At 44.6% G+C, this 23,929-nt stretch overlaps 2 protein-coding genes across 2 annotated transcripts in view; both read right to left on the bottom strand.

Moving 5' to 3' along the window:
- Gga (ADP-ribosylation factor-binding protein Gga) overlaps positions 1 to 19,077 on the bottom strand; it is a 57,374-nt gene extending 38,297 nt beyond the window's left edge. Inside the window, exons 1-5 of the mRNA XM_077633628.1 lie at positions 18,971 to 19,077; positions 12,616 to 12,776; positions 7,879 to 7,977; positions 1,440 to 1,598; positions 1,089 to 1,160 (exon numbers count right to left, since the gene is read on the bottom strand). Of these exons, the coding sequence (XP_077489754.1) occupies positions 1,089 to 1,160; positions 1,440 to 1,598; positions 7,879 to 7,977; positions 12,616 to 12,776; positions 18,971 to 19,004 (525 nt within the window). The 5' untranslated portion in view covers positions 19,005 to 19,077. The remainder of the gene's footprint in view (positions 1 to 1,088; positions 1,161 to 1,439; positions 1,599 to 7,878; positions 7,978 to 12,615; positions 12,777 to 18,970) is intronic.
- A 707-nt stretch (positions 19,078 to 19,784) lies between these two features.
- The window catches only part of LOC144100782 (uncharacterized), a 35,571-nt gene continuing 31,426 nt past the window's right edge, over positions 19,785 to 23,929 (bottom strand). The window contains exon 8 of the mRNA XM_077633630.1: positions 19,785 to 20,681. Within this exon, the coding sequence (XP_077489756.1) occupies positions 20,502 to 20,681 (180 nt within the window). The 3' untranslated portion in view covers positions 19,785 to 20,501. The remainder of the gene's footprint in view (positions 20,682 to 23,929) is intronic.

Here is a 23,929-nt window from a genome sequence, read left to right on the forward strand (position 1 = left end):
AAGCAACCACTAAATACGCGAATGCCCACTATAAATGCTACCAGAATAAAAAAGAAAAACAATGTTTTTACATTCAAAGCACTCAAGTGCCCTCCATAATTTTTCAACTAAATTTTATATACTATACTGTAACATACATTCACATAAGCCTAAATGTTCCCAAATTCTGATGCCAGAAACATAACTTCTGCAACTAGGCAATGATGGAGCTGTAAAACAAGGGCACAGCCTATTATTATCCACAAAATACCTTAAAACAAGAAGCACTAACCAGTAATACCACCATTCTATATTACAACGTTAGATCATTTAGCATGGCAGATCCTGCCTCCTCCTCCATGCACTTTTCTTAACAGACAGACCAAAACTAACAGTACAGTTTCGCGACTGGCAGGAGAAACTTAATAAACCTTTGTGCACAGAGATTTTGCTATCAAAAAGGTAACAAATTAAAAGATATCTCTTGTATACAGTAGTGACAAGTAGATGCAAGTTCTCGCTGTTTTCTAAGTTAGTGTGCCTGAAGGTGCCTTCTTAATGCAAAAGGAGCTATCAGCATACTCTCACACCATCAATGCCCATCAAAACAGAGGAAAATTTCACTTCAGATGTTGAAGAAGTATACATTTCTGCAACAACAAAAAAAGAAGTCCACAAAATTTAGAGCAACATAACCAGAAACGGGCAGCTCTATAGAACTTCTAAGAACGAAGGAACCCATTTGCTTGGTGCCACTTGTCCAGAAGCAGCAAAGGGCTGAAAGACAGCAAAGCCTCAAAGTGCTGCATTTCTACTGCTGCATTTCAGATGCAAGTGGCTTTTTGCATTTAGTGCACACCAGGGTGCAATGCTCAAGTACTGCATCACAACAATTTAGTTAAAACCGTCAAGGAAGAAAGGAAAAAAAGAGCTCTGAAATTGTAGAGTCAAACAGTTCAATAAATTTGATGCAAGCTTGGGTGTATGCCAGTAAGAAGCCGCTTTCGAATTTCGCCTTTATATTCGCAACGTCAACCTTCAACAAGGCCCACCACGTCATATCATCTTGCACCAGCATCTGCATTGGCGAGTGTACCCACAATGCTTACCTGTGATTTTTCTTCATCCTCAAAGACGGCACTCTGCGACCTTGGTGCAGGTGTTGGGCTTGGCTCATAATCCTGGGAAGCACACAGACCCCAAGCATTACTCACCACTCGACAAGACACACACTTTCATGGCACTAAAAACAAAACGGCATCCTTGACAGCCTTCTGTAAACTACAAGCCATGTCTGCAGAGACCATTTGCCAGAAGGCTAGAGCTCATGCTGGCATTTCCCCATTTTTAGAGTCCACTGTTACAGCCAGTCATTCGAGTGAAGGCTTCAAAAATAACAACTGCCACTGGTGTGCTAACATGTGAACATAAATCAAGAGCAAAGGGCAAAATCTGCACACCTCAATGACATAGACAGGGTCCACTGCAATGACACCCTGGCGCTTGAGCATCTGGTAGGCCTCGTGGATCTTGGCGTGGTGCTTCATCTCAATGCTCCATCGGTACAGCACCTCGATGATCTTCTGCTTCACCCGCTGCGAGGCACGGTTGCCCAGGTACTGCAGAGAGCATTATTCTGGGCCTGCTGCTATGCTGAGAATGATAACACGTGGTTACGAGGAAAGGAACACTCCTCAATGGAGGAGACACCGCATGGGAACCTTAAACGTGCACTGCATACAGCACAGGCTGGCATCCTCCACTGCCAGCTCTAAGTAGGCTGCATTCCTTATGTGCTAGGTTCAATCAGAAAATTCAAAAGACTGCAGTGTCCTGTCAGTTGCCTCGCATTTCCTGATATATAAACACTGGCTGCAAATGCCCAAAGGTGTGTTTCAGCTTCAACGCAAGGTGCACTTGTGACCATTACATGCTCCCATCTAGTGGATCAACTGTCCCGGTACCTGCGAACAGTACCACATTTTCTGGTGCACAACTCAGTGCACAACTCATGGTGTTTTTAGTGCGCTGGCACTATGGCTGCCAATCTCAAGAAAATGCATTGTGTGTTTGAGTGTCTCAAGTCAGCTGGACTTGCAGAAATAAAACAAGTATGGCAACGACTGTGCCAGGCCTGGGTTTCGGACCCGTGGCAAGGCAAACAGATCAGCTTCGCTGGCCACTGTATGAAAGCACTATGCTACTGCTGCAACTGATCACAGCTCATGTTCAACTGCCACTCTCTTGTGCTGTGCATTGCATGTCATCGTCTCCATCAACTTTCATCCATCCGCAATGGATCCAGAACATACCGCTGTCACAGTCCCCTCTTAAGGCACATTAAGCGGTCCCAAAATTCTATGGTGCGCTACCGCAAAGGCCCCCCCCCCAGTCATCGATTTCGCCAATCTTTGCCTGAAGCCTGACAGTGAAACCCTAGCCTCGAACCAAAAGCGAAATGGCACACGATGTGCTAGCGCACATACTTCACATTTAGCCAAGTAAGATAAATCAGCTGTAATTTTTTTTTTTCTCTACTGTGTCGCATTCAATGGCGTGAATTATATGCAAAAAAAATGACACTCTCCCTCCCATCGTCCTTCATCATGCTCAGTAACTATGCACGAAAAGGAAATCCATGTGTAAAAGTGCAAAAAATCATCATACAGTAGAACCCCACTACTATTGTAAACTCGGATATGGTAATGTGAAACTGTGGTCCCATTTCGCCTCCCATAGATGACTGTACATTTTTGTTCCTTATAATAAAGATTTCTTTACAAGAAACGGCCACAATAAAGAGAGCATCTGGCCATAGCGATGTATCTCCCGCAGAATGATGACAATCGTGGCCCACACGAGGCCAACATTCAGAGGCAAATGGATGTCCAAGACGATAGAACGCGCTTTTTTTGAGATGGTTTCACCACTAAGCTCCACAGCACAAGGAGAAGCCATTTCGAAGGCCTTGGGGCTGCGAGGCAAAGCGCAGTGCTCACGAAAAAAAAAAAAGTAAAGCCGGTCATGAACATAGAAAGAAGGCGGTGCTATTCGCTGAGAAAAGAAAGTTCGTAAAAGTGCAACCATGATGAGTAGCCAATGATGAGCAGAGAAGGGAAGGTAGGATGTTCACAGAACGGCAGCGGGGGTACTGCGTGGGCGGTTTTGCCACGCTTGACTGTCGAGCGCGTTTCTTAACTGATGCTGAGACAGTGGAAGACGACACTATGGTAATGCAAAGCTTTGGTTTTTAGACGGAATCAAACTGCTCGTTATATTCGTAGCCACACTGTATTCGTGCAAATAAGGTACTTCCACAAGATGTAGATGAAATTGAAAATGTGATAACTTAAAGGGACACTGAGGAGAACCCTATCAAAATTTTTTTGTTAGCAATATCTGATAGTTCGGCATTTCATGGCTTTGTTGACGCTTGTCCGGGAGCGAAAGATGCATTTATTTTTAAGAAATTTGGATTCGAAGTTGAAAAATTTTTTTCCCGCCGCTCCGATTCAAACTCGAGAACTCTTATGACGACACGGAGAACTCTTATGACGACACAGAACGGAGTGACGTGAAATGCGACGTAAACGGAGACTCCGTGATTTCTGGCGGGTAGCGGTGCGGTGCACAACCTTCCTTTGCAAGCCTCAGAGATTCGTGACATCCATGAAGTAAGGAAAATTCCTCCATGGTGGCGCCTCTTGTCCTAGGAAGTCATCACGCTTGTACTTGCAAGATTGGCCTGTGGCGGCGATACCTGTATTTTGGTTCTTACTATTTTCTACATTACAAGAGCTTTGTTTTCAGGAAGAGTGGCGTTTTTGTGATCAGGAGCTGGTATTCTATGGATACAAGCCAACTTCAATTTCTCCTCAGTGTCCCTTTAAAATGTACCGTATTTACACGATTGTAAGTCGACCTGTTTCTCCAAATTTGAAAATCCGAAGTGGGGGGTCGACTAAAATCGAAACCAAAGCATTGCACCACAAATAAAGGCAAGACAAACGAGATGTCAGGCATGCTGCAGGGAAGTTGATTTTTTGCTGCACGGCTCCATCGCATCGCACTTGGTGCTGGAATTGAGGAGCTGCTATGTCAACGCACAAAACCAGCATCCCCATCCTGCGCGAGGCGGCTGATGGTGGCTGTTGATAAGCAGCAAACCGGCACCAGCCCACCCAAACGTGGCTGCAGATTGCGTCCGCTGATAAGCAGTGGCGGTGGCCCAATAACGCATTTGCGTTCTACTCTTAATAGGCGCCGTCCAAGTTTTTTTTTTTTTTTACTTTCAACCGCGCACTCGGCGCTCAAGGGAGCATTGATAGTTGATGGAAGGGCTGCTGTTCCAATCACGGCAGCACCGCCACTCGGAACCGCAGCAGCGCCGGGGAGTGTCGGTAGCCAACGGAAGAGCCAACACCGCTCACGGGTAGTTTCTCTTTGGCTCTGACGCATTTGACTACTGCCAGCTGTGTTTCACAAGTAGTGCTTCCTCATTTCTGCTCAGTGTCCGGTAAGCGACCGGCGCTCATTCATGGCTACATTCAAGATGGCTGTCATTCTTTACGCCAAAGAAACGAACAACTGTGTGCCGGGCCGCAAGTTAACAATCGTTACGGTGATACAGGTGTGGCAGCTGCAGCGAGGCAGAATTTTCAGCTGTTCCACGCGATGTTGTGATGTGGCTGTTTGCGAAGTGCACTATTTCACTTGGAACGACGAGCTGGGACCGTAGCAGCGATCACGACGGGAGCGCTGGTGAGGACGATGGCGCAAGTGTGAACTAGTAGTCCAGCGACTAATACATTTTCGGTTTAGAATGTGCCCACGGGCACTCCCGCACGTGGCAGCCAATAGCGGCTGGCGATAAGCGGAGGCCACAGGATAGTGCTGTCACGTTCTATTATTAAAGGCCAAGCGTAAATGACCTTCAAGTTCTTTTATATTTCAGAAATGTGATGTGGGGGGGCCAACTTACATTCGAGTCGACTCACAATCGTGCTAATACAATACTAACTGAAAATAAATAATTCTCACATAAAAGGTCAATAAGAACAGAATAAAAGGTATTTCTGACTGTTGCTTTTATAAGCCAACAATTTGTATTTAGGAAGAAGTCAGAGAGCATCCTCAGAGCCATGCCACCACCAACAACTGATATAGTAAAGACCGTGATATAGTAAAATTTTTGCTGGTCCGAATGACTTTACTATAGAGGGGTTCTACTGTATCCAGGATGTTACCTTATGAGTAGAATCGCATAATATCACCACAGTCAAACTAAATGTTTGACATTCCACCAGCGTGCGACATTTGCCATCACAAATGTTGCACATCATTTTTGCTCAATGTTATGATGCCTGTGAGGAAAAGGAGCTGCAATGGCAAGTTTAAAGTGCACACCGTTCAACATGTGCTGCAGAATGCAATCAGGCAAGCAGGAAGGCAGTTCAATGTGAGCGAATAAAAAAACAATCCAGGAGTGGCACAGACACAACCGCAGTCTAGACGATGAAGGCAACAAAAAAGGCGGACTACAGGAAAAGGTCCACTAGTCAGAGCTCGAGGATCACCTGTGCACAGGAGCTGTTGCAAGCACACTGTCTGCCAAGGGGTCCTCAGCTCATTTTTATAGCACTTTAGCACTTGGCTGAATGAATGGGTATGCATTATACACTGGTGTGCATTGTGTGTGAGTGTTGTTTTTTCAGAAAACCTATCATTTGCAGTGGGGTGCAACTTGTAGACCAGAAAATACAATACGGTTATTACAATACAATACAATCACTAATTGAGAAAAGTGAGAATTTTCATTACATCCAGATTAATGTACAATGGAAACCAAAATAAGAAATAAAAGTATGCGAAACCACCTTGAAAATGTTTACAGTAGAACCCCCCTTATTTGAACTCATACACGTGGAGAAACGTTTCATGGTCATGCAATAATCGCGCTGACAGCGCAACTGCGGCAGCAGCTACCACCACTATGGCCAACACAACACATCCACGAGTGGTGTGGAGAAAGTGGCAGATGCGGGGGTGTTTGAGGCGCCATGGCTGGTCTAAAGGAGGGGCACGCGTAGTCGCATCGCAGTCGGCAGACCGGCCGCAGAGGCACATGCTTCTTCCCGCATGTTCCCACTGTTGGTCTACCTGTCACCACTGCACCAGAAAATATTTTTTTTTTTTTTTGCGTTGGCAGCACCCTCCACTATCCCTGCCCCCAACACGCGAGAGCTAGCAGTGCCGGAAGCATGCCACCAATCGTACTGTGGCGACTGGCGCAAAGTGCTTGTGCAGTATCTTTACTGCTATGACCTATTACTTTCCGGCACTTCTGAACATGAACTGTTTAGTGCCACGTGGCATTGTGTACCACAAATGAAAGCAGCGGAGATGTGGTCAATGGCGCTGGAGCATGGCACATTGCATCAACTGTAGTCACTTGTTGCAATCACAGACATTCCTCCTACATCAGTTCATGTTTTATCGTCATGTAACTTTTCTGCCAAGTTTCATAACTGAACACTAGCTAACAGATATTCAGCATAGCAACACCATTACACTGCTGCGACTTATTTGTTACACGGAGGTCTCAAATACATGCACTTCAATAGGGGCGGTGTTGGGGAATTGAGAAACTTGGTAATATCGAGGAATTTTCTAGAGTTTGTTATGTCTAGATTTAAATTTACTAGAATGTGCGACAATCCACATAAGTAGCAGGTCATCAGATATTGGACAGTACGATTCGTTAACAGTCGACAGCACTCGTTCAGCAGGTAATAAAAATTTGCACACCGTATGTTCTCGACCACATGTAGCACCTTGTGCACAGGTTGCGCCCACCGAAAATGGCAGCTTTTCCGAGAAAAATCACACATATGTTGCACCAATGTACGAGACACACGTGTTCATTCGGTAAGCGCTAAAAAAACACGCTGAGAGTCTCTTCATCAGAGAGTGCAACAAAAATACACACTTGTGGCAGCTGCCAGTGATGAGAATTCTCGAGCTCAGCCAAGTGTGCCTGCTCAAGTGGTCTGCCCTTTTTGTTGGCTTCACCAACTGGAGTGCTCCTGCAGCCTTATGGAAATCCCAGATAATTTTTTCGATCATGTCATACTGTACCCCCGCTGTTTGGTTCCCGTCCTCTAGCTCACATTCATCGCCACGGAACTTGAATTTTGCATCGTAACTCCTTCAAATTGCAGCTGGCATCATGTAGAGCAAGAACAACGTGCAGCACAGGCAAAGCTGTACAGGTGTGGCAGCACTGAGTCCGATTATGGCAAGGCTATGTAATTCCAACTGCAAGATTACATTTAAAAAAAAACTAAATTTTTTTTCTCTCTTACACAGATTTTTGCTTCAAACACAGTTATTGGGCACAGCAGGAGATGGTGCACGGTGGCATCACATATAGGTCTCATCACTTCAAAAGAAGCAGCGACAGAAAAAAACTAGGTGAAAATAGAGTAATAAGCAACCTGCTTTCAAATTTGTTGCTCCATCACTTTGGCAGTTCTGTTCCCACCTGCACATGATGGCATTGTTACTGCTGAAGCCTACAGCTGTGAACTTACAAGCAGGCAGTAGCACCATGACAGGGGCAACCTATGCACTCCACAGCAAGCATATCACGTTACAGCTAGTTATTTGTGGTAAAGAGAAACAAAACTGAAATACAAAAGATAAAGAGGACACACTACACACAACCTGCTTGAAGTGGCATTCTGCCATCCACTCCAATTCTCAATACCTTTACTTAGATTATGAACAAGTATTAACCAAGTATAAAAGTTCTGACAACTGACAGCGCGGTGTGTCCATTTTGTACCATTATGGCCAAATATGCAACACAGAGAAGCATGGCAGTTGGGCGGCACTTGCCTTGGGCGAGACCACCTTGATGAGCTCGTTGAGGAAGCGAAACTTGCCCAGTTCATCCTGGAACTTGGCCCCACACCGGTTGGCACACTCTTCTAACACCTGCACAACCAGGGAAGGGCAGCTACTGCTTCATCTTTGGGTATGACATGGCCTTGGTCACAACTGCTGGGTTGTCAAAACTATTCAGAAAAGCACTGAACCAGTGTTTCAAAGCGGCATTTCAGACCAAACAGTATCGAAATAAAAGGCCGCAGCAGCTTTGTTTTCCATCAGCCAGAGCTAAAAAAAAAAAAAAAGTCAGATGAAACTGTCTCGCAATCTTTGCTAGAAAGCCCTTCTCTAATGGTACATTCCTTGCTTCTAACAATGAACTGCAAATGCAAAAAAAAATTCCAGCATGTACTCAGCATTTTTCTCTGCAAGGTTTAGCAGTGGGAATGCTTCTTTCACCGCTACATTCACTGCCAACATTCCACCTGATACCCACCTAGCAACAAAGGAAATTTCAATGCCCAGTGAGTCAACGGCCACTGAACTCAATGTGTACCTGATAATGACTTAAAATGGTTTTCAATCACTAAACCTGATAGGGACCAATTTAATGGTATTTTTGCGAATGGCACCTGAATCTCAAGAGCTGTGGCCTCGCACTCATCAGCATGGTCATCATCATCAGCCTGACTGCGCCCACTGCAGGACAAGGGCCTCTCCCATATGTATCTCCAATTAACCCCGTCCTGTGCCAGCTGCAGCCAGCACATTATCCCCGCAAACTTCTTAATCTCATCCGCCTGTCTAACTTCCTGCCGCTCCCTGCTACACTTCCCTTCCCTTGGAATCCAGTCTGTTGCCCTTAAGGACCAACTGTTGTCTTGCCTTTGCCTTGCACTCACAATGCATCAAAGAAAAGGGGGTGAAATATATAAATTCAAGACTACATCAATTAGTTGAGTAGCCAAAATAACAACTCTGCAGACTATTCCTGTAGACTGTGCTGTACAACTGTCAATCAAAATCGGCACTTACTTCAATAAGTGACATTTGGTTTGTTATTGCTTCACTCAGTCTGTTTAGTGACTGATACCCCTGTCATACGGGCATTCCAAGGACCCTAGAACCAACAGTCTATCGACTCAAAGGCCATTGAGCTCTGCTGCACAGGCAGTTTCAATGGCCATCGAGTCAATAGTCCATCAAGTCAATGGAGCAGCGCAGAACTCCATTTAGATTTCGAGTGCCTTCAAGCGTTGCCCAAGGTTGCTAGTGCTGCTTCGAGCGGCACCAACACGCACTTTCATGCATGATACATTCACAGTACAAAAGTGTGAATTAACACTATTCTCCTGAACTTTACTGCAAGCATTAAAATATTAGTCTGTATAATAATTGAAAAATTCTATCGGTCCGGCTTAAAACGCATTAATTTTATACTCTTCATAGCAGAAGACGGAAATGCCAGCGGTAGCACAGTTAGCCAGAGTGTTACAAAACTGCGACAGCAAATCATACAAAAAGGCAGAATCAAGTCAACGCAAGTGGCCTTTAAAAATAACTGAAAACCTCATATTACTCCAGAAAAGTGTATTTCAACATTTAGTTTAGATTTATAAAAATATTTTTTTTATTTGCGCAAAATCCAAAGTAGTGATTGTGGTGCCACACAAGCTTGGCGTAAGACACGTGAACCATTTCAATGGCCGTAGAGATTTGCCATGTAGCAGCGACACAACTCCTTCGAGTTTGAGAGTGATTGAGAATCTCGAAGGCTCGATGGCCACTGAAACTGGCCGTGTGATAAGCACAGTTAGCTTATCAGATCAGATGCTCACTCTGAATGGCCGTCTACTCAGTGAGCAATAAGACTGTTTAAGTGACGTGGGTATGAAAGCAATACCTCCCCAGTTAGTTAGTTCAAAATTCAAAAATAAACAAAAACTTAACGCTGGCAACCATGTTATTTATAGACATTAGACACAGGCATACAAGGTGTAGCTGTCTGGAATGGTAGATGTCACAAAGACAGGATTGTCTTAAAACTGCCAAGTGGAGCCGACCTACCGCACAGGTGCCCACAAAAGTTTTCGGAACACGAAAATTACAACAAAGGCTAATTACTTGGCAGCCTAAGCATGCAGTCATGAACTGAAGGATGTGCGTTGTAGTTCACAGCCCGACCTGCTCAATGCAACCCTCAGAACCTGGCTGTGTTTCTAGTCAGTGAGAAAACTGACATGTTTCGTGATTTCGGCATTCCGAAAACTTCTGTGGGCACCTGTACATACTCGTGTAAGGGTCGCACTGCTTCTTCTGCGCTTTTGACAGGGTGTCGCCCTTAAAAGGGACCGGCATTTTTCTTCAAAGTTTTTCAGACAACAGCAGAGCTCCAATTATGCATCCCCTTTTTATATTGCAACATGCATTTTTATGATGAATTAGCGCAGTACTGGTGAATCCCTCAAATACATAATGCATTGAAAGTGTGGATGACAGGTAACGTGCCAGACAACTGCATGCATTAATCACATAAAGTAAAACAGGATGCTAGATCAGCTGACTGGATATCACGTCATTCTGAGCTAAGGTCAAGATCCTCCAAAGATCTGACGCTCGACTTACCGACGGTTCAGAGCGGCGTGGTACGCAAGCAATCTGTGACCATCAGGGTGAGGTGGCGTTCGCCTGCCCTGCTTTTCCGCGCACTTCACAGTCGAAGGCCTCGCGGATACCTTTTATATGTTCATTTTAATGTGAGGCTATTGTGTGATGGGGAACTGGCAACAAGACTAGACCTTTTATAGTAAACCGTGACTATAGTCAGATACAACTCAAGAATGAAGAGGCTTTTCCCCGTCAAAGGACCCCCTTCCGGGCAATGGTGTCATCTGATTCTCATGAGCCTGCTAGCACGACAATGCAGGGAGTGGCCGATGAAAGGGGAACAGTCCACCTCCTGCATTGTCATGCCTTTCCTTTGCAATGTCAGTCCAGCAGGTTCATGAGAATCCATCGATGCCATTGGCTGTAAGGGGGTCCTTTGACGGGGAAAAGCCTCTTCATTCTTGGGTTGTGTCCGACTAAGGATTCAAAGCACTTTCGGCGTGGGTTTGGTGCAAAGCGCACTAGGCCTTGTGACACCAGACAAACAGCGTGCCACTGTGGTGTCTAAGCCTGGCAGAAAAGCACGCTACTAGCATGGGTGCACACCATTCCAGATTTTTTTTAGCAGCATAATGTTTTGTCCTTTCTGGTGTGAATGCCGAGTGCACAGAGTTAGCAGTGCTGTGGCATCGCATGTTCACGGTTCCAGGCAGATTCCGGTGCGCGGGACTCAGGCGTGGTCATGCCGCGTCGCAGGCAATAATCGTTTATCAGTTCCCATCGTAACATACAACATAAATAACACAAACTGTTGGGCTAGTTGGAGTTGGATCGTATTTTCAGTAGCACAAGCACATAGTCCGCTACATATGTACTGGCCGCAGCATTCCCAAATAAAGTTGTTAGTTCAGTACTCTTTCCTATCCGCCTCTTCCTTCCTTGAATGTGCTCGCACTGCTGAAAATATATAATGCACCGCGTGGGCAAAATTATGCGCCAGAAGCAATTATTCTGGCTGACTTTTTTTTTTGTTTTCCAAAATACCAGCTGCGAAGCTGAGGGTGTGGCCCTTACACGAGTATATATATTCTTTTTTTCTGCTGTCATTAAATAAAAACACAAGGCCACTTCTATAATGCAGAAAGAAGTAGAATGACAGTTTGTTAGCAACATATCTTCAAAATAAAACTGGACAAACTGCACAGCGTATTTCACACAACTGGCACAACTGAGCAGAAAACCCATCCTTGCACATGCACAAAGACGTTTCTAAAATGCTCCTAGCAAAGCACTCCAGCATGCAAAAACAATCACACGGTGAGACTGAGAACTATGTCATGTAACAGATCTTCACAGCAATGATTAAAAAAAGATTAAACTATCTTAATATTTCCACTTTCTTTTTTAAGTGTACATCATAAACTGCACTGCATCTTTTATTTTAGTTTGTTACTGCAATTGTGCTTCTTCAGAGCGACCAGATAAATGACCGAAAATTGATGCTGTGGTCAGCATAACAGAAAAGTGCAGTGTCTCCCCCCACCCCTTTCCCTTAAGCATTTCCTGTATACAATGAATAATCATGACATATATAAAGTGTCACTGCATTTTACTATACTAACTGTGATGAAGATCTGTGGGGAGCTGGGCCACAGTTAATTTCACTACAGCTGAGTCAGAGGAGGAACGTGAAATGTGAAACTGAGCGTGAATTGCATTTACATGCAAAACGCTAAGGCCCCCTGTGCTGTTGCGATGTCAGTGCAGTTAAAGATCCTCAGGTGGTCGAAATTATTCTGGAGCTCTCTACAACAGCACCTCTTTCTTCCTATCTTCTTTCACCCGCTCCTTTATCCCTTCCCTTACAGCCCCTCATGTGTCCACGAGATATGATACATATACTGCGCCATTTCTTTTCCCCAAAGAACCAATTTACAATCACCCCTTAGCAGTATTTACAGACAGTGTCCACTCTGAAATGCCACCAGTGAAACAAGGAGCGCAAGTCATCAAGCAGCTCCACCAAAGCAGCACATGACGGCACAATCCATGACACACAGATCACAGCAGCCCTAGCTGTATAAATGGCAGTTACCACCATCAGGGAACCAAGAAAGAAGGGAGCAGAGAGAGGCATACCAGAAGGGCCTGCATTGCCTCACGCTCCTGTGGCGACTGGATCTTGTGGGCCAGAAAACGAAGAGCCTGGTGGGAGCCGTCCCGTTCCAGCAGGATGCGTTCGCACAGCTGCTGAACGGCCTCCATGTCCAGCTCTCGGCATAGAGGATTGGTGGCCCGCGCTGCACGTCAATGTATTGTAACAGTCACCATCACCATCAGCCCCACTACGCCCACTGCACTGACAAAGAGTGACATTTTTTATCTGGTTTGTAATGACGCTCGGACTTTGGTGAATGTGGCATGTATGTGCGCTTGTGCATGTAGTGGCTTTGAATACGTGGTAGAGCCAAAACTAAATCAGTTGAAAAAAAGCGACAGTCTGTGTATGTCTTCTCCTGGTCCTGCTTTTTTTTTTTCCGCTGGTTTTATTCTCTTGAACATGTACCAATTCGGCCAGCAATTCACGCTTCAGGACAAGGGCCTCTTCCATATCTTTCCTATCAACCGTGCCCTGTGCCAGCTGAGGTCACCTTACCCCCCAAACTTATCTCATCCACCCGCCTGACTTTCCGCTGGCCGCTGCTTCGCTCTCCTTCTCTCAAAATATAGTCCGTTACCCTTAACAAGCATTGTTTATCCTGCCTTCGCATATCCCGCCCATGCCCATTTCAAGAAGGATGTCATCAAGCCACGTTTGCTCCCTAGCCCAATCTGCTTTCTACCTGTCTCTTAAACAGACACCTATCACTTTCCTTTCCAATGTCCTCGAAATGGTTATGACAAAAGTACTGGTTTACTCAGACACAATGAAATTTTACTATTACATGACCATACAGTATTACCTTCAGAAATGAGCCTCGATTTAACAGAGTTAATGATAAATATTTTTTCTCCTTCCCATTTTCAGTTCTACTCAGCAACACATTTTTTTTTGTGATTAGCAAAGTAATTTTCCATACACAACTAACGAGCATATTGTATGCATGCACCTCAAACTCTACTGACAAGCAGAAGAAAAGCATTGGCAGAGAGGTGTTCATCACTTACACCCGTTGTCCTTTCATGCACAAATATCGCATGGAAGTCTGATCGTTATGAGCAATTACAAGCCCAGAATGGTAAAACCATCCCCTGTCATGGTAGTACGAAATGTGCATAGGCACACACTTAATCGCAAGCACAGCTAGCAACTTCTTATAGGATTTTGCAAAGAAGTGCAGTGACAAGACAAATACATGATGAGAGAACAATCCACCAAGAGCATTTGAAGTCACTTGGAGAGCTGAAAAAAATAAACCTAAAAGAAACCTGAAGTAAGCAAAATTCTTAACTTAGTGTTTCAGCTGCAAGAATGACTTTGTGACAATGAGTGTGGGCTCAAGTTATTACATCATGAGACTCTTTACATCCACCCAGACAAACAAATACACCACGCAATAAGTCATTCTTCACTTCTTATCCTTGGCCATTGAAGAATGGAACTCGAATCCTGAACCATAGTCCATGAACGTGACAACTCTAAATTCAGGCAGCTAATATCAGCTCACTTTGCCAAATAATCTTTTTATCAGCAAACATTTCCAGGTTTACTCAGATACCAAACGCGAATTTTGCTTTGTAGCTGTTCCCTACGCCATGTATATGTCATATTTTCTGCTTTGTCTTGTTTTTTTTTTCTCTCTTTTCTGTGCTTGTAATAATTGTGCATGTAAACCTTTGTATTGATTTGTAAAGATATGCGAAAATCAATCGCATGGGTGTTCTTTTCGTCTTTTTTTTCTCTTTCAATAACCATGGTTTCATAAGAATGTGTAACGTTACTTGCCTTTCTGGTTTTTATTTCGCTTTTATATGACCACGTGATTACTGTACTTGTTATGCCCCCCTTTATGTAATGCCCAACCCAGGGCCCTTAAGGGATAATAAATGATGATGATGAAATAATTACAATTTTTTCTTTTCTTTATTATCATAATGCACGCACATTCTGCTTGCTGTCAATACTAAACCTGGCCTGCTACAGGGAATGAAATCTGTGTGCACTGGATTGGTAGATTTAAGTCGTTGGGAAAGGCATCAACCATTTAAAAGAGCATTTTTTGTTTCCATAGAGATGGAATATTTTTCTGCCTAAATAGTCGTTTCAGGGTTTAAGAAAGACAATTTGTTAGTTTTCCAGCATAAAATACTGGCAGATTTTTTTGCAGGGATTAACAAAATTTCATACTAAGTGCCATAATTGATGAAATTAACATCAAAATGCTGCGACTTATCAGGTAAACATCCAAAGAATCATTGAAATAATTTCGATTTTTGAAGGTACATATTAATGCTTTCAATTGTGAAAAAAGAAATGATGTTACTACTGGTGATAAAATGTGTCTGCACAAAAGCAGCAGACAGCATGCTACCCCACTCATTGTTTCACAAAATTTTAAATTACTGCGTTCACTGTATGACATCAAAGACCCTTATCATATTTGCGAGATGAAGGTTGCAAAATTCAACCAAAACAAAAAAATCACCAGCAGGTGCAGCCCACTGTTAAAGAAAGGTGCAAGTTCACCTTGTAAACAATGTGCAAGTAGCGTGTCAAAGGGACACTGAGGAGAAATTCAAGTTGGGCTACATCGAGAGATTACAACATTCTAGTTACTAAGGTGCTAACTGAAAACGGCACTTTTGTATGCTAGGAACGGACAAAAAAATGTAATACAAAAGTCACCATCATCGGCCAATTTCGCGAATAAACTGCGGCATGCCGACACAGTTTTTTGGACACACATCCCAAAGGCTATGCTGCACTGCCGATCACTTCAAAACGGTGATGACAGAGTTCACTTCAGTGCAGATGCCGCAATTTGAATTGAGTCATGGGAAGATCATCTGCTGAAAAACATTCCAGCAAGAGCAAAAAAAAAAGAAATTAAATGCAGTGTCCCTTTAAACACTTAACGACTCAATTAAACAAAAACTTTTCTCATTTTGGGTATTGTAAAAGAACTGCTACTGCTGTCTGTGTCATCAAAGAAAAACCACCATTTGGCAGCCTCTATTCGTCAAAAGCCATTCAGACAGTAGCAAAATACTGACGGCAAGATGAGCTTGTAATAAGCAAAAAAGTGGCAGTTACTTGTGATGAACTGAGGACGTAATAAACCTTTAAGGGATTAAGCCTATACATATGAAGGAAGCCAATAGCCCCAGAAACCAATGCAAGCATGGCAAAATTGTGTTTGTTTATTTTTCTACCAGAAACCAAGGAAAGCATAGAAAAATTGTTTATTTGTTTATTGTTTGTTTATCAATTTTTTAGGAGAAATATTTTATGCCTGAAAAAAACTGATTCAAAAGTAGAAGACAAAAACAACCACGTGCCATCAGAGGGAATCCAAGTTTATCAGTACCTCTTGCTGGGCTAGTTGGTGTAACATTGTGCAACAAAATATAAAAAACAGCGCTAATTTTGACACAAACCACACAGAAACACACAGCGCCTGTCCTGTCTGGTCTTTCTGTGTGGTTTGTGTCAAAATTAGCGCTGTTTTTATATTTTGTTGCACCAAGTTTATCATTTGTGTTTTAGAAGCGCTCTGGCACACAGTCACAGCACAGAAGCAAGAACTCATGACATGTTTTGTAATGTGATTGGGCACGTGTCAACATTGAAGATACTGCGGACATTGACTGCAGTGCTGTAAAATTGTTTTCTAATGACTATCCACATGCAGCCACCATGTTATCTATGTCTTACTAACTAGCTCTTATCTCACCAGCTGCAGCAAGAATTGAAACGCAAGGTGACCGAACTGTGGGATAGTCCTGCAAACACAAATTCGGCACAATTGTTTTACTTCCTGGCAGCACAGAGTGGGAGTGGGAAAAGGCACAGCTGCAACCTTTGCTTGCAAAGGGAGCAATGCAGAGAATGTCGCACATCCTTACACCCCAACCATGCGCCTTCTCATCAGCCAGAGTGTTAGCCAGATATTCACAGCTTTCCATATGCGAGCTGCTAAGTTCATGCCACCAAGAAAGCAGTCTTTCCTAGTAGAAGCACAATTCAGCATTACGGCAGTTAACAAGACAGCAGCATCATTTTTCCTTTCTCAGAGGTTTAGTAAATGACTGCAATTAAAACCTGAATAGGGGCAGAAATCAGTTCAGCGAGTTTGTGCAGAGATGTTCTTTGCTTCCAAGGCACCAAGCAAAGCTTGTCTCCAGCAGAGAGGATGGCAAGAAAAAAATCTGTAAGGTATTGCATTCAAAATTTTTTATACAGCGTGAAATGATGCTAAGCAATGCTACTTCAAGTGTGCCGCAAACACAACAATTTGAAATCTGCCGCCTACGGTGAGCACACCGCCTATTACTATTATTAATTACGACCATGCCTTTCCTGCACTGAACATCTCCTATCGCTTTACAGCATCCACAGAGCATTACGGTAAACTGAGACCCACAGTCCACGATCAGAACATCAGTGCTATATATCACAACCCGCCGTTAAGGACAGCCACCAGACCTCACCCAACCAAATTAGAGCATGCATACAGCAAACTTTGCACAGGGTCACTTAGTTCAAGGTCACCAGTCACAGTGCAGAAATCCAATAAAGATTTTCACATGGCAAGAAAAACCAGATAATATTTTCCCAATTCTAGATGGCTGCACAAGTCAACCACTCCATCATAATGTGATTTTTGCAACCAAATTGGCCACACGCTCCTTACAAGCGGGCTCTTCTTTTGCCCTATGGCATGCTACATAATAAGTGCACTACCTGACAGCAGTGCCAGAACACATTACAGGCGTCTAACTAAAACTAGTGCAAGAATAACCCATGCAGCAATCTCTAGCCAATGCAGCACTTTGTGAGGTATAGCAGAATGGAGGGGTAGTTGATGAGGGGCCATTCTTTAGTAGGTCATCATGGTGACCAGTGCTGATGATCTAAATGACAAAAGTTACAATAGCAGTGTTTCTTCCATTATGACTCTCAGATGAAAATGCAGTGGCTGTCCTTCGTAGCTAAGACAACGTGCCAGAAAGCAGGGACGGAAGCAACAACCGAGCACAGAAATACTTAAATATGAGAGGAGTCACTTGTGTAACAAATAATATGAGAGAAGTCACTGGTGTCCAGGTATCACCAGTGCGAAGAGGACTTTTTAAATGGTGCACTGTTTAAAAAAAAAAAAACTTCTAACAAGGGTGTCAAGAACAACCACAAAATGCTAACCTCCTATGGCTCGGCCTGGCAGGTAGCTGACGATGCTTCTTTTTCCTTACAGTGTCACATATGTGTGCCCCTCCTTAAACCCCCATAAAAAGAAAGCAGACAAGAAAATTTCTTCTGTATTCGCAACAGCGTGCAAGCGTCCTCCAGAGTGGCGCCTGTCGCTCATGCACTTGCGACAGGTGACAGCAGCAAGCACACAGGAAATAGCCGACAAGCCATGCCGGGAAGTTTTGGGCACATGAGTAAAACAGAACAATCGTTTCTTTCTGATGTTTCATTTACGCCTGAACGTCCTGTGGTAAAGGAGAGTCCAAGAGAGGCAAGCAATGAATGATGGCTAGCAGATGCGTTTAATTAATTTGTGCGCCCATGATGTCTTCACTGCTCCTGTAAGACAACACGGCCACTAACGTGATCTCTTTTGAAACCAGTCAGACGCGTCAAATAACTAAAATTATCACCGCATAGGCGCTCAGTTGTAGGCGCTTCTTCGTACATCGTCACAGTGAGGGCCCCCTATACCCTTTACACGCTTTTCAAGCACTGAGCCCATATCGAGAACTGTTCTCGTAGCGATACAGTGCCACCGAAACATTCCTCGACGGAAGCGAAGAAATTTGTCACCGTGCAGGGAAAATTCCAAAGCGCACCGTTAGCTGCATGCAGTTTTACTAGCAAGCGGATGATGCGAGAAATGATCTCGCTTCGACAGCCTGAGTGTCGCAGCGTCAACAGCTCGAGTCTGCCAGTGGGCCGAAACCAAGAGCCTAGGTCCCCGCCTCACTAAGCGAAAGAGCACGAGTCCCGCCGCAAGCCAGACACGGACACGCCAGCGTCTAGAACGTTCTGCAGTGCGCGTCCCAGGCCCGGCACTGACACAGGCCTCCCTAAAAAAGAATTCTCAAGAGAACGCAGCACGGGCGCCTTAATCGTTCCAAATTCACAGCCGAGCTGTGTTCGAAAACAGGGCCGTTTTCAAGCGCTCACGACAGGGGGCGACTGTCCTGTCAGTTCGGCGTGGATACGTGCGCCGACAGCGCGCCCGACCTCCGCTCGAGTTTGTTCGCCATTCGGAAAGAGATTTCGTCACACTTTCAGTGCAGATATGCCAGCTTCGGCGATAGAACTCACCCAACAGAGTGTCAAGCGAACTGTCGTCGTCCATCTTGAGACAGCCGGATTGGATTGCACTGGATTGGATCGGCTCCCGGCGTCACGTTCCCAACGGCTTCAGCCGTCGGCTGCTCTCGCGCAAGGAAGTTTCATTTCTGCCACTTCTGTGGCCTTCGCCTTCCTTTCCGTTTACGCTAAAAACCGAACACGTTCTCCATCACTGTGACACTAGAACCACCACCACCAATCATCGCTGTCTTGCAGCTCACTAGCTTCAAAAGTACGCGGGCAGCCAATGCGGGCTACTTGACAGCTACGTCACCCGCCGTTGCCCAATCGTCTACTACTTTTCAATACCTATATTTATCCGTAGCACCTGAACTATTTCATTCCGCAGATTGCTTTTGTTTTAGCTGGCGTCTCGGCAGGTCGTTGAACTTATCAAATGCAGCAGAAGAAAGTTTTGGTTTATGGTTTACGGAGGTTTTGACGTCCTAAAGCGACTCAGGCTATGAGGAAACGCCGTAGTGAAGGGCTCCGGAAATTTCGACCACCTGGGGCTGTTTTCAAGTGCACTGGCACCACACAGTTCACGGGCCTCTAGCATTTCGCCTCCATCAAAATTCCAGCACCGCGATCGAACCAGCGTAGAAGTTTTAGTTAAGCACGAAAACTGATCTATTCCAGGAATGCAGGCGAAGCCAGTGGATTCCTGGACTAAGGAGCCGATCAGTCACTCTGACCAAAATCAAGAATAAACGTTTCCACTCAATCAATGCGCAGCTTTTTCCATGCAAATTACAATATCAAATAGACACTAGAATGGACAGAATAATTCCAAAAGAATCACTTTATTGAGCGCAACATAAGTTGAAACACGGATGTACTGCTAGGCTGAAGCAGCGCAAAGTCGCACTCATGTACAGCGATCTAAAAAAAATAAAAAATTTTGCAATCTCAGAGACAGCAAGTTGACCAGATATAAAATTTGAGAGAATAAAAAGTTTATCACTGTTTAGTTTGCTTCTCGAGCATCTCACAAGGATAATGCTTAAAAAACAAATGCAGTCATGTACATGAAAATAGAAAGGAAAGTCAAAGGTAAAAACAAACATTTCAAAAAATATGCAGCTTGTCTGGGCATGACCATGACAACATGACACAGATCTACAAAAACAACCTTTCAAGCCTCACAGAGCCAGATTTAAACTAGAAATTGTGGCTGACGGGAAGGAATAAGTAGAGAAAGGTTTAGAAATACATTGACACTCAATGCAAACACACGATCATGTGGTCAGCAGGTGCAACAAGAGCTACAGCCTTTATCCTACAAGCCGCACGAGAAATGCCAGCTTGTTCACACAAGCCATTTATTGTCACAGTCATACGTGAAATTGCCAGGTTGTTCACATGGGCAATTCCTTGTCGCAGTCATTCTAGAAAAAAAAAAAAGTCACAAGCACACTTAAAAAGAAAAAACAAAACTATGTTGGCAGTCATATCGAACTATCACATCATGGCAGTCACAAAGGCTCTAGGACAACTCCGCTCAGTCTTCGTCTGATGAAAGGACTGTGCCTCGTTCGATGACTGGTTGAGGCACAGTCAGCTGGTGTCGTTGCCTCAAAGACTCATTAGGAGAAGCAAAGTCGCCAGACAAATTGAGTGATCGCCGCGGCCGCAAGTTGTAGCGGCTGCTTGGCGAGACAGGAGAATTGGCCCATGAATGCTGCAAGACCAAGGAGCAAGACAAGGGTATGTACACATGGATACATGAAACTGAAATGCAGGTTTTCATTAAGTGCAGTTCGCGAGTGAAGACTGGAAAGCACAATGCAGAACGGAAACTAGAATGAAAAATAAACACGCATGAAATCGCCTAGTAGACACTCACAGTAAACCCCTTTTACCCAAAGCTGGAACCGCGAAGGAATATTTCGTGATTGTGTTGATGGTGCAGTAGCAGCCAAGGAGAAAGGGGAGTCTGAAGCACCCACCTCTTCCTGCATGTCCCCTCTATCGTCTTTCCAGTTGCCCTTGCTTAGGAAAATGGACTCCCTTGTATTTGCATCGCAAGCACTCTCTGGCATCCCCAATCTCACTGCGTGCCTGCTGCTTCCTGCTATTCTGCACTGCTCATGAATGCATACTGTTTTAGAGCTACTACTTGGTGCGATGCTGAAAAAGTGAAAGCTCCCCAGACTGCTACGGCTGCCACAGCTTTGCACAGATTGTGCTGGAGCACGGCGCGTTGTGTCAAATGTGTTTGCTCGTTGCAATGTTCCTATCACGGCGGTTTATCATGAAACGCGACCGCAGACACCTGGCAGCTCCAGATCTGGGTGTTGTACATGCGCAGACCAGCTCTGGCATACACGCGGCTTGTACTCCTGGCAGTCCTAGAGTTGGTATTTGGCCGCGCACATGCTGAACCACAAGCACACAAAGCAAGCATTCCAGAAATGTTATACACTCGAGACGAATACTTCGATTCAATCTGAATGTTCGGCATTTGAAATCTTGAATATCAAATAATTTTCCATTTGACCGAAAATTAGAAATTATCCAGCATTCGCACACAGTGTGACACCCCTAGTACCCTGTGGAATTCACCAATGCCCAACAAATAATTTGCAGCTAAATTTCTCCCCTCGTGTTCTGATTTCAGTTTAAAGAGTCTAATGGTGGATACAACATCAAAGTTCAGTTGAGGTGGCATGCAGCAAAAAAGAATCTGGGATATACAGTATCCTTCTTTGCCACCATAGTGCACAGATGCAACTGTTGCACCAACCAGGCCTGAGAGTTGGAATGACAACGAATGAAGAAATAGCAGCTTTGACACCACTTTCTCCCCGCCTCACTTCATGAACTGAACTTCAATGCTGCAGCCACAGCCCAGCTGTTGTAACAGAGGCAAAACGGGACAGACGAAAAACCACTTTCCAAGCATCCCACACGGCGGTTTAACTTTGCTCATCACTACTAAAGAAAGAGCACACAACAAAAAAATCGTGTGCCTGCAATCCTTTAAGAATGAAAATAAGCAAAAAATGTCAGAGGAATGACTGGGTAACATCTCTAGTACACAATTCTCCTTAAACTTACCGTTTTTGGGTATGGGTGTGTGGACATTGCAATTTTCGAATATGGATCGAATATGCATGTTTGTTATTCAATTCATATTAAGTTCGAGAAATTGATATTAGAGAATTTCAAATATTTGAAAATTTTTGAGTACTCGGCAGCAACCAAATACACCTAACTGACTTTCATAAATCTGAAGTGGCAAAACCACAACATCTGTGTAAATTACCTGAAGATCCAAGTTTCAGGAGTGTAAGGATAAACAGTACAAAGTCGTCTTCTATGCTTTCTTCCCCGGTCACATTCAGACGCTGCTAGGCTTAGACCTCAAGCGATATTCTGCAAGTGAGCTTTCCCACACAATGCGCATCATGAGAAGAAGATGCCCAACCATCTGCTTGCAGCAATCGCTGCGAGAAAACGTGTCTTTTTTTGTTTGTTAGCTTCATCCCTGCATAATGTTGTTTACAGTAAAACCTCAGTAATTCGGACTTCGAAGAGAGTGGGAAAAACATCCGAATTATCCAAATGTAGAATTATCGAATGGTCCCTCAAAGCTGCCAAAACTGTTCGCGTGAAAGCGAGCTTTATTTGGTGGAAACCTGGGCAACTGCCGTCTCCTATTGAGATGAAAACTGTGTAGCAACAGCGATTTCTCGCAGTTCTGCCGGATGTTTTAATTCATGCATGCTATCGGAAGTGGCGGAAGCAAGAGCTCCAAAACGGCAAGGTTTAATTCGGATAATTTAGATTGCTGTCGGAGTCCCGCCAAACGCCCATGCAAGTTTATGGCATCGGAAGCTCTTTTCTTTTATTTCGATGTTGCGGGGCTCACATCGGTTAATTGAGACTGGCTTCCTAAAGGGTGTCGTGTAAGATATAACGTGCTCAACAGGCAATCATCCAAATATTCATCCGCAGGCCTGAATTGCAAAGTACATTGCCTCCCGCGGCCCTATGATGTGCGCGGAAAACCAGGCGTGTTGACGGTCGGCTAGTTCTCGTCAATAAGCCGCCGAGTGAGTGTGGCTGAGTAGTTCAGTTTTTTAAACTTCGCTACTACAGTCAAACACGGATATATCGAACCCACATATATCGAATTATTGTCTGTATCGAACTCGTAAATTATCCCCTTGAAAATTCTGTGTAAAAGTATAGAAATTGGTACGTTTATATCGAACAATATTTTTACCCGCCATTGCATATATAGAACGCCGCGCGATCTAGGCACTTGCTGCACCCGCGAGCTCCACGCCTCCCCCGAAAGGCTCGGAAAATGTGAGAGCGAGGGGGAGGGAGGCTCGGACTGTACTCCCGCTGCGCACGCTCTCCGACTTGCGGAACAGTTTTTTTCTCTCTCCCAATGTCTCTCATCCTTCCCCCGCGTAACCATAGTGCTCGGCTCGGAAAAGGTAGCCAGGAACGAAGACGCCGGCGACCTCCTCCTTTTGCCTTTTTTTTTTCTTGTTGCTTTTTCACAAGTTTTGCTCAGCCAACCACAGCTCGTGCCTTTCGTACGTCGCTGTTGCCCTCGGAGGTGGCCATCGCGAGCGCTTTGTTGGCGGAGGCTGCGCACGTGAATTCTTGTGTTTTGTGCGCGTTCTTGTGTTTCGTGTTCATTATTGTTTTGCGTGCGTCTCACGACACGTGTGGCTGGATCGTGGTGAGCTGACGCGGAAGCAATGGCCACAGCAAGCACAAGCAGCGTCAAGAAGCGCAAGAACCTGGACTTTGCGACAAAGCTGAAAGCCATTCAGCGTGTTGAGGCGGGCGAGAAAAGTGCGACGGTGGCAGACGACTTCGGGATTCCTCGGAGCACTCTAAGCACTTTGTTAAAAAACAAGGCGGACATAAAGTCGAAAGCGGCGGAGCAACGAACGTCGGGAGCTT

The sequence above is a fragment of the Amblyomma americanum genome, chromosome 8 (assembly GCF_052857255.1).
Source record: "Amblyomma americanum isolate KBUSLIRL-KWMA chromosome 8, ASM5285725v1, whole genome shotgun sequence".
Lineage (NCBI taxonomy): Eukaryota > Metazoa > Arthropoda > Arachnida > Ixodida > Ixodidae > Amblyomma > Amblyomma americanum.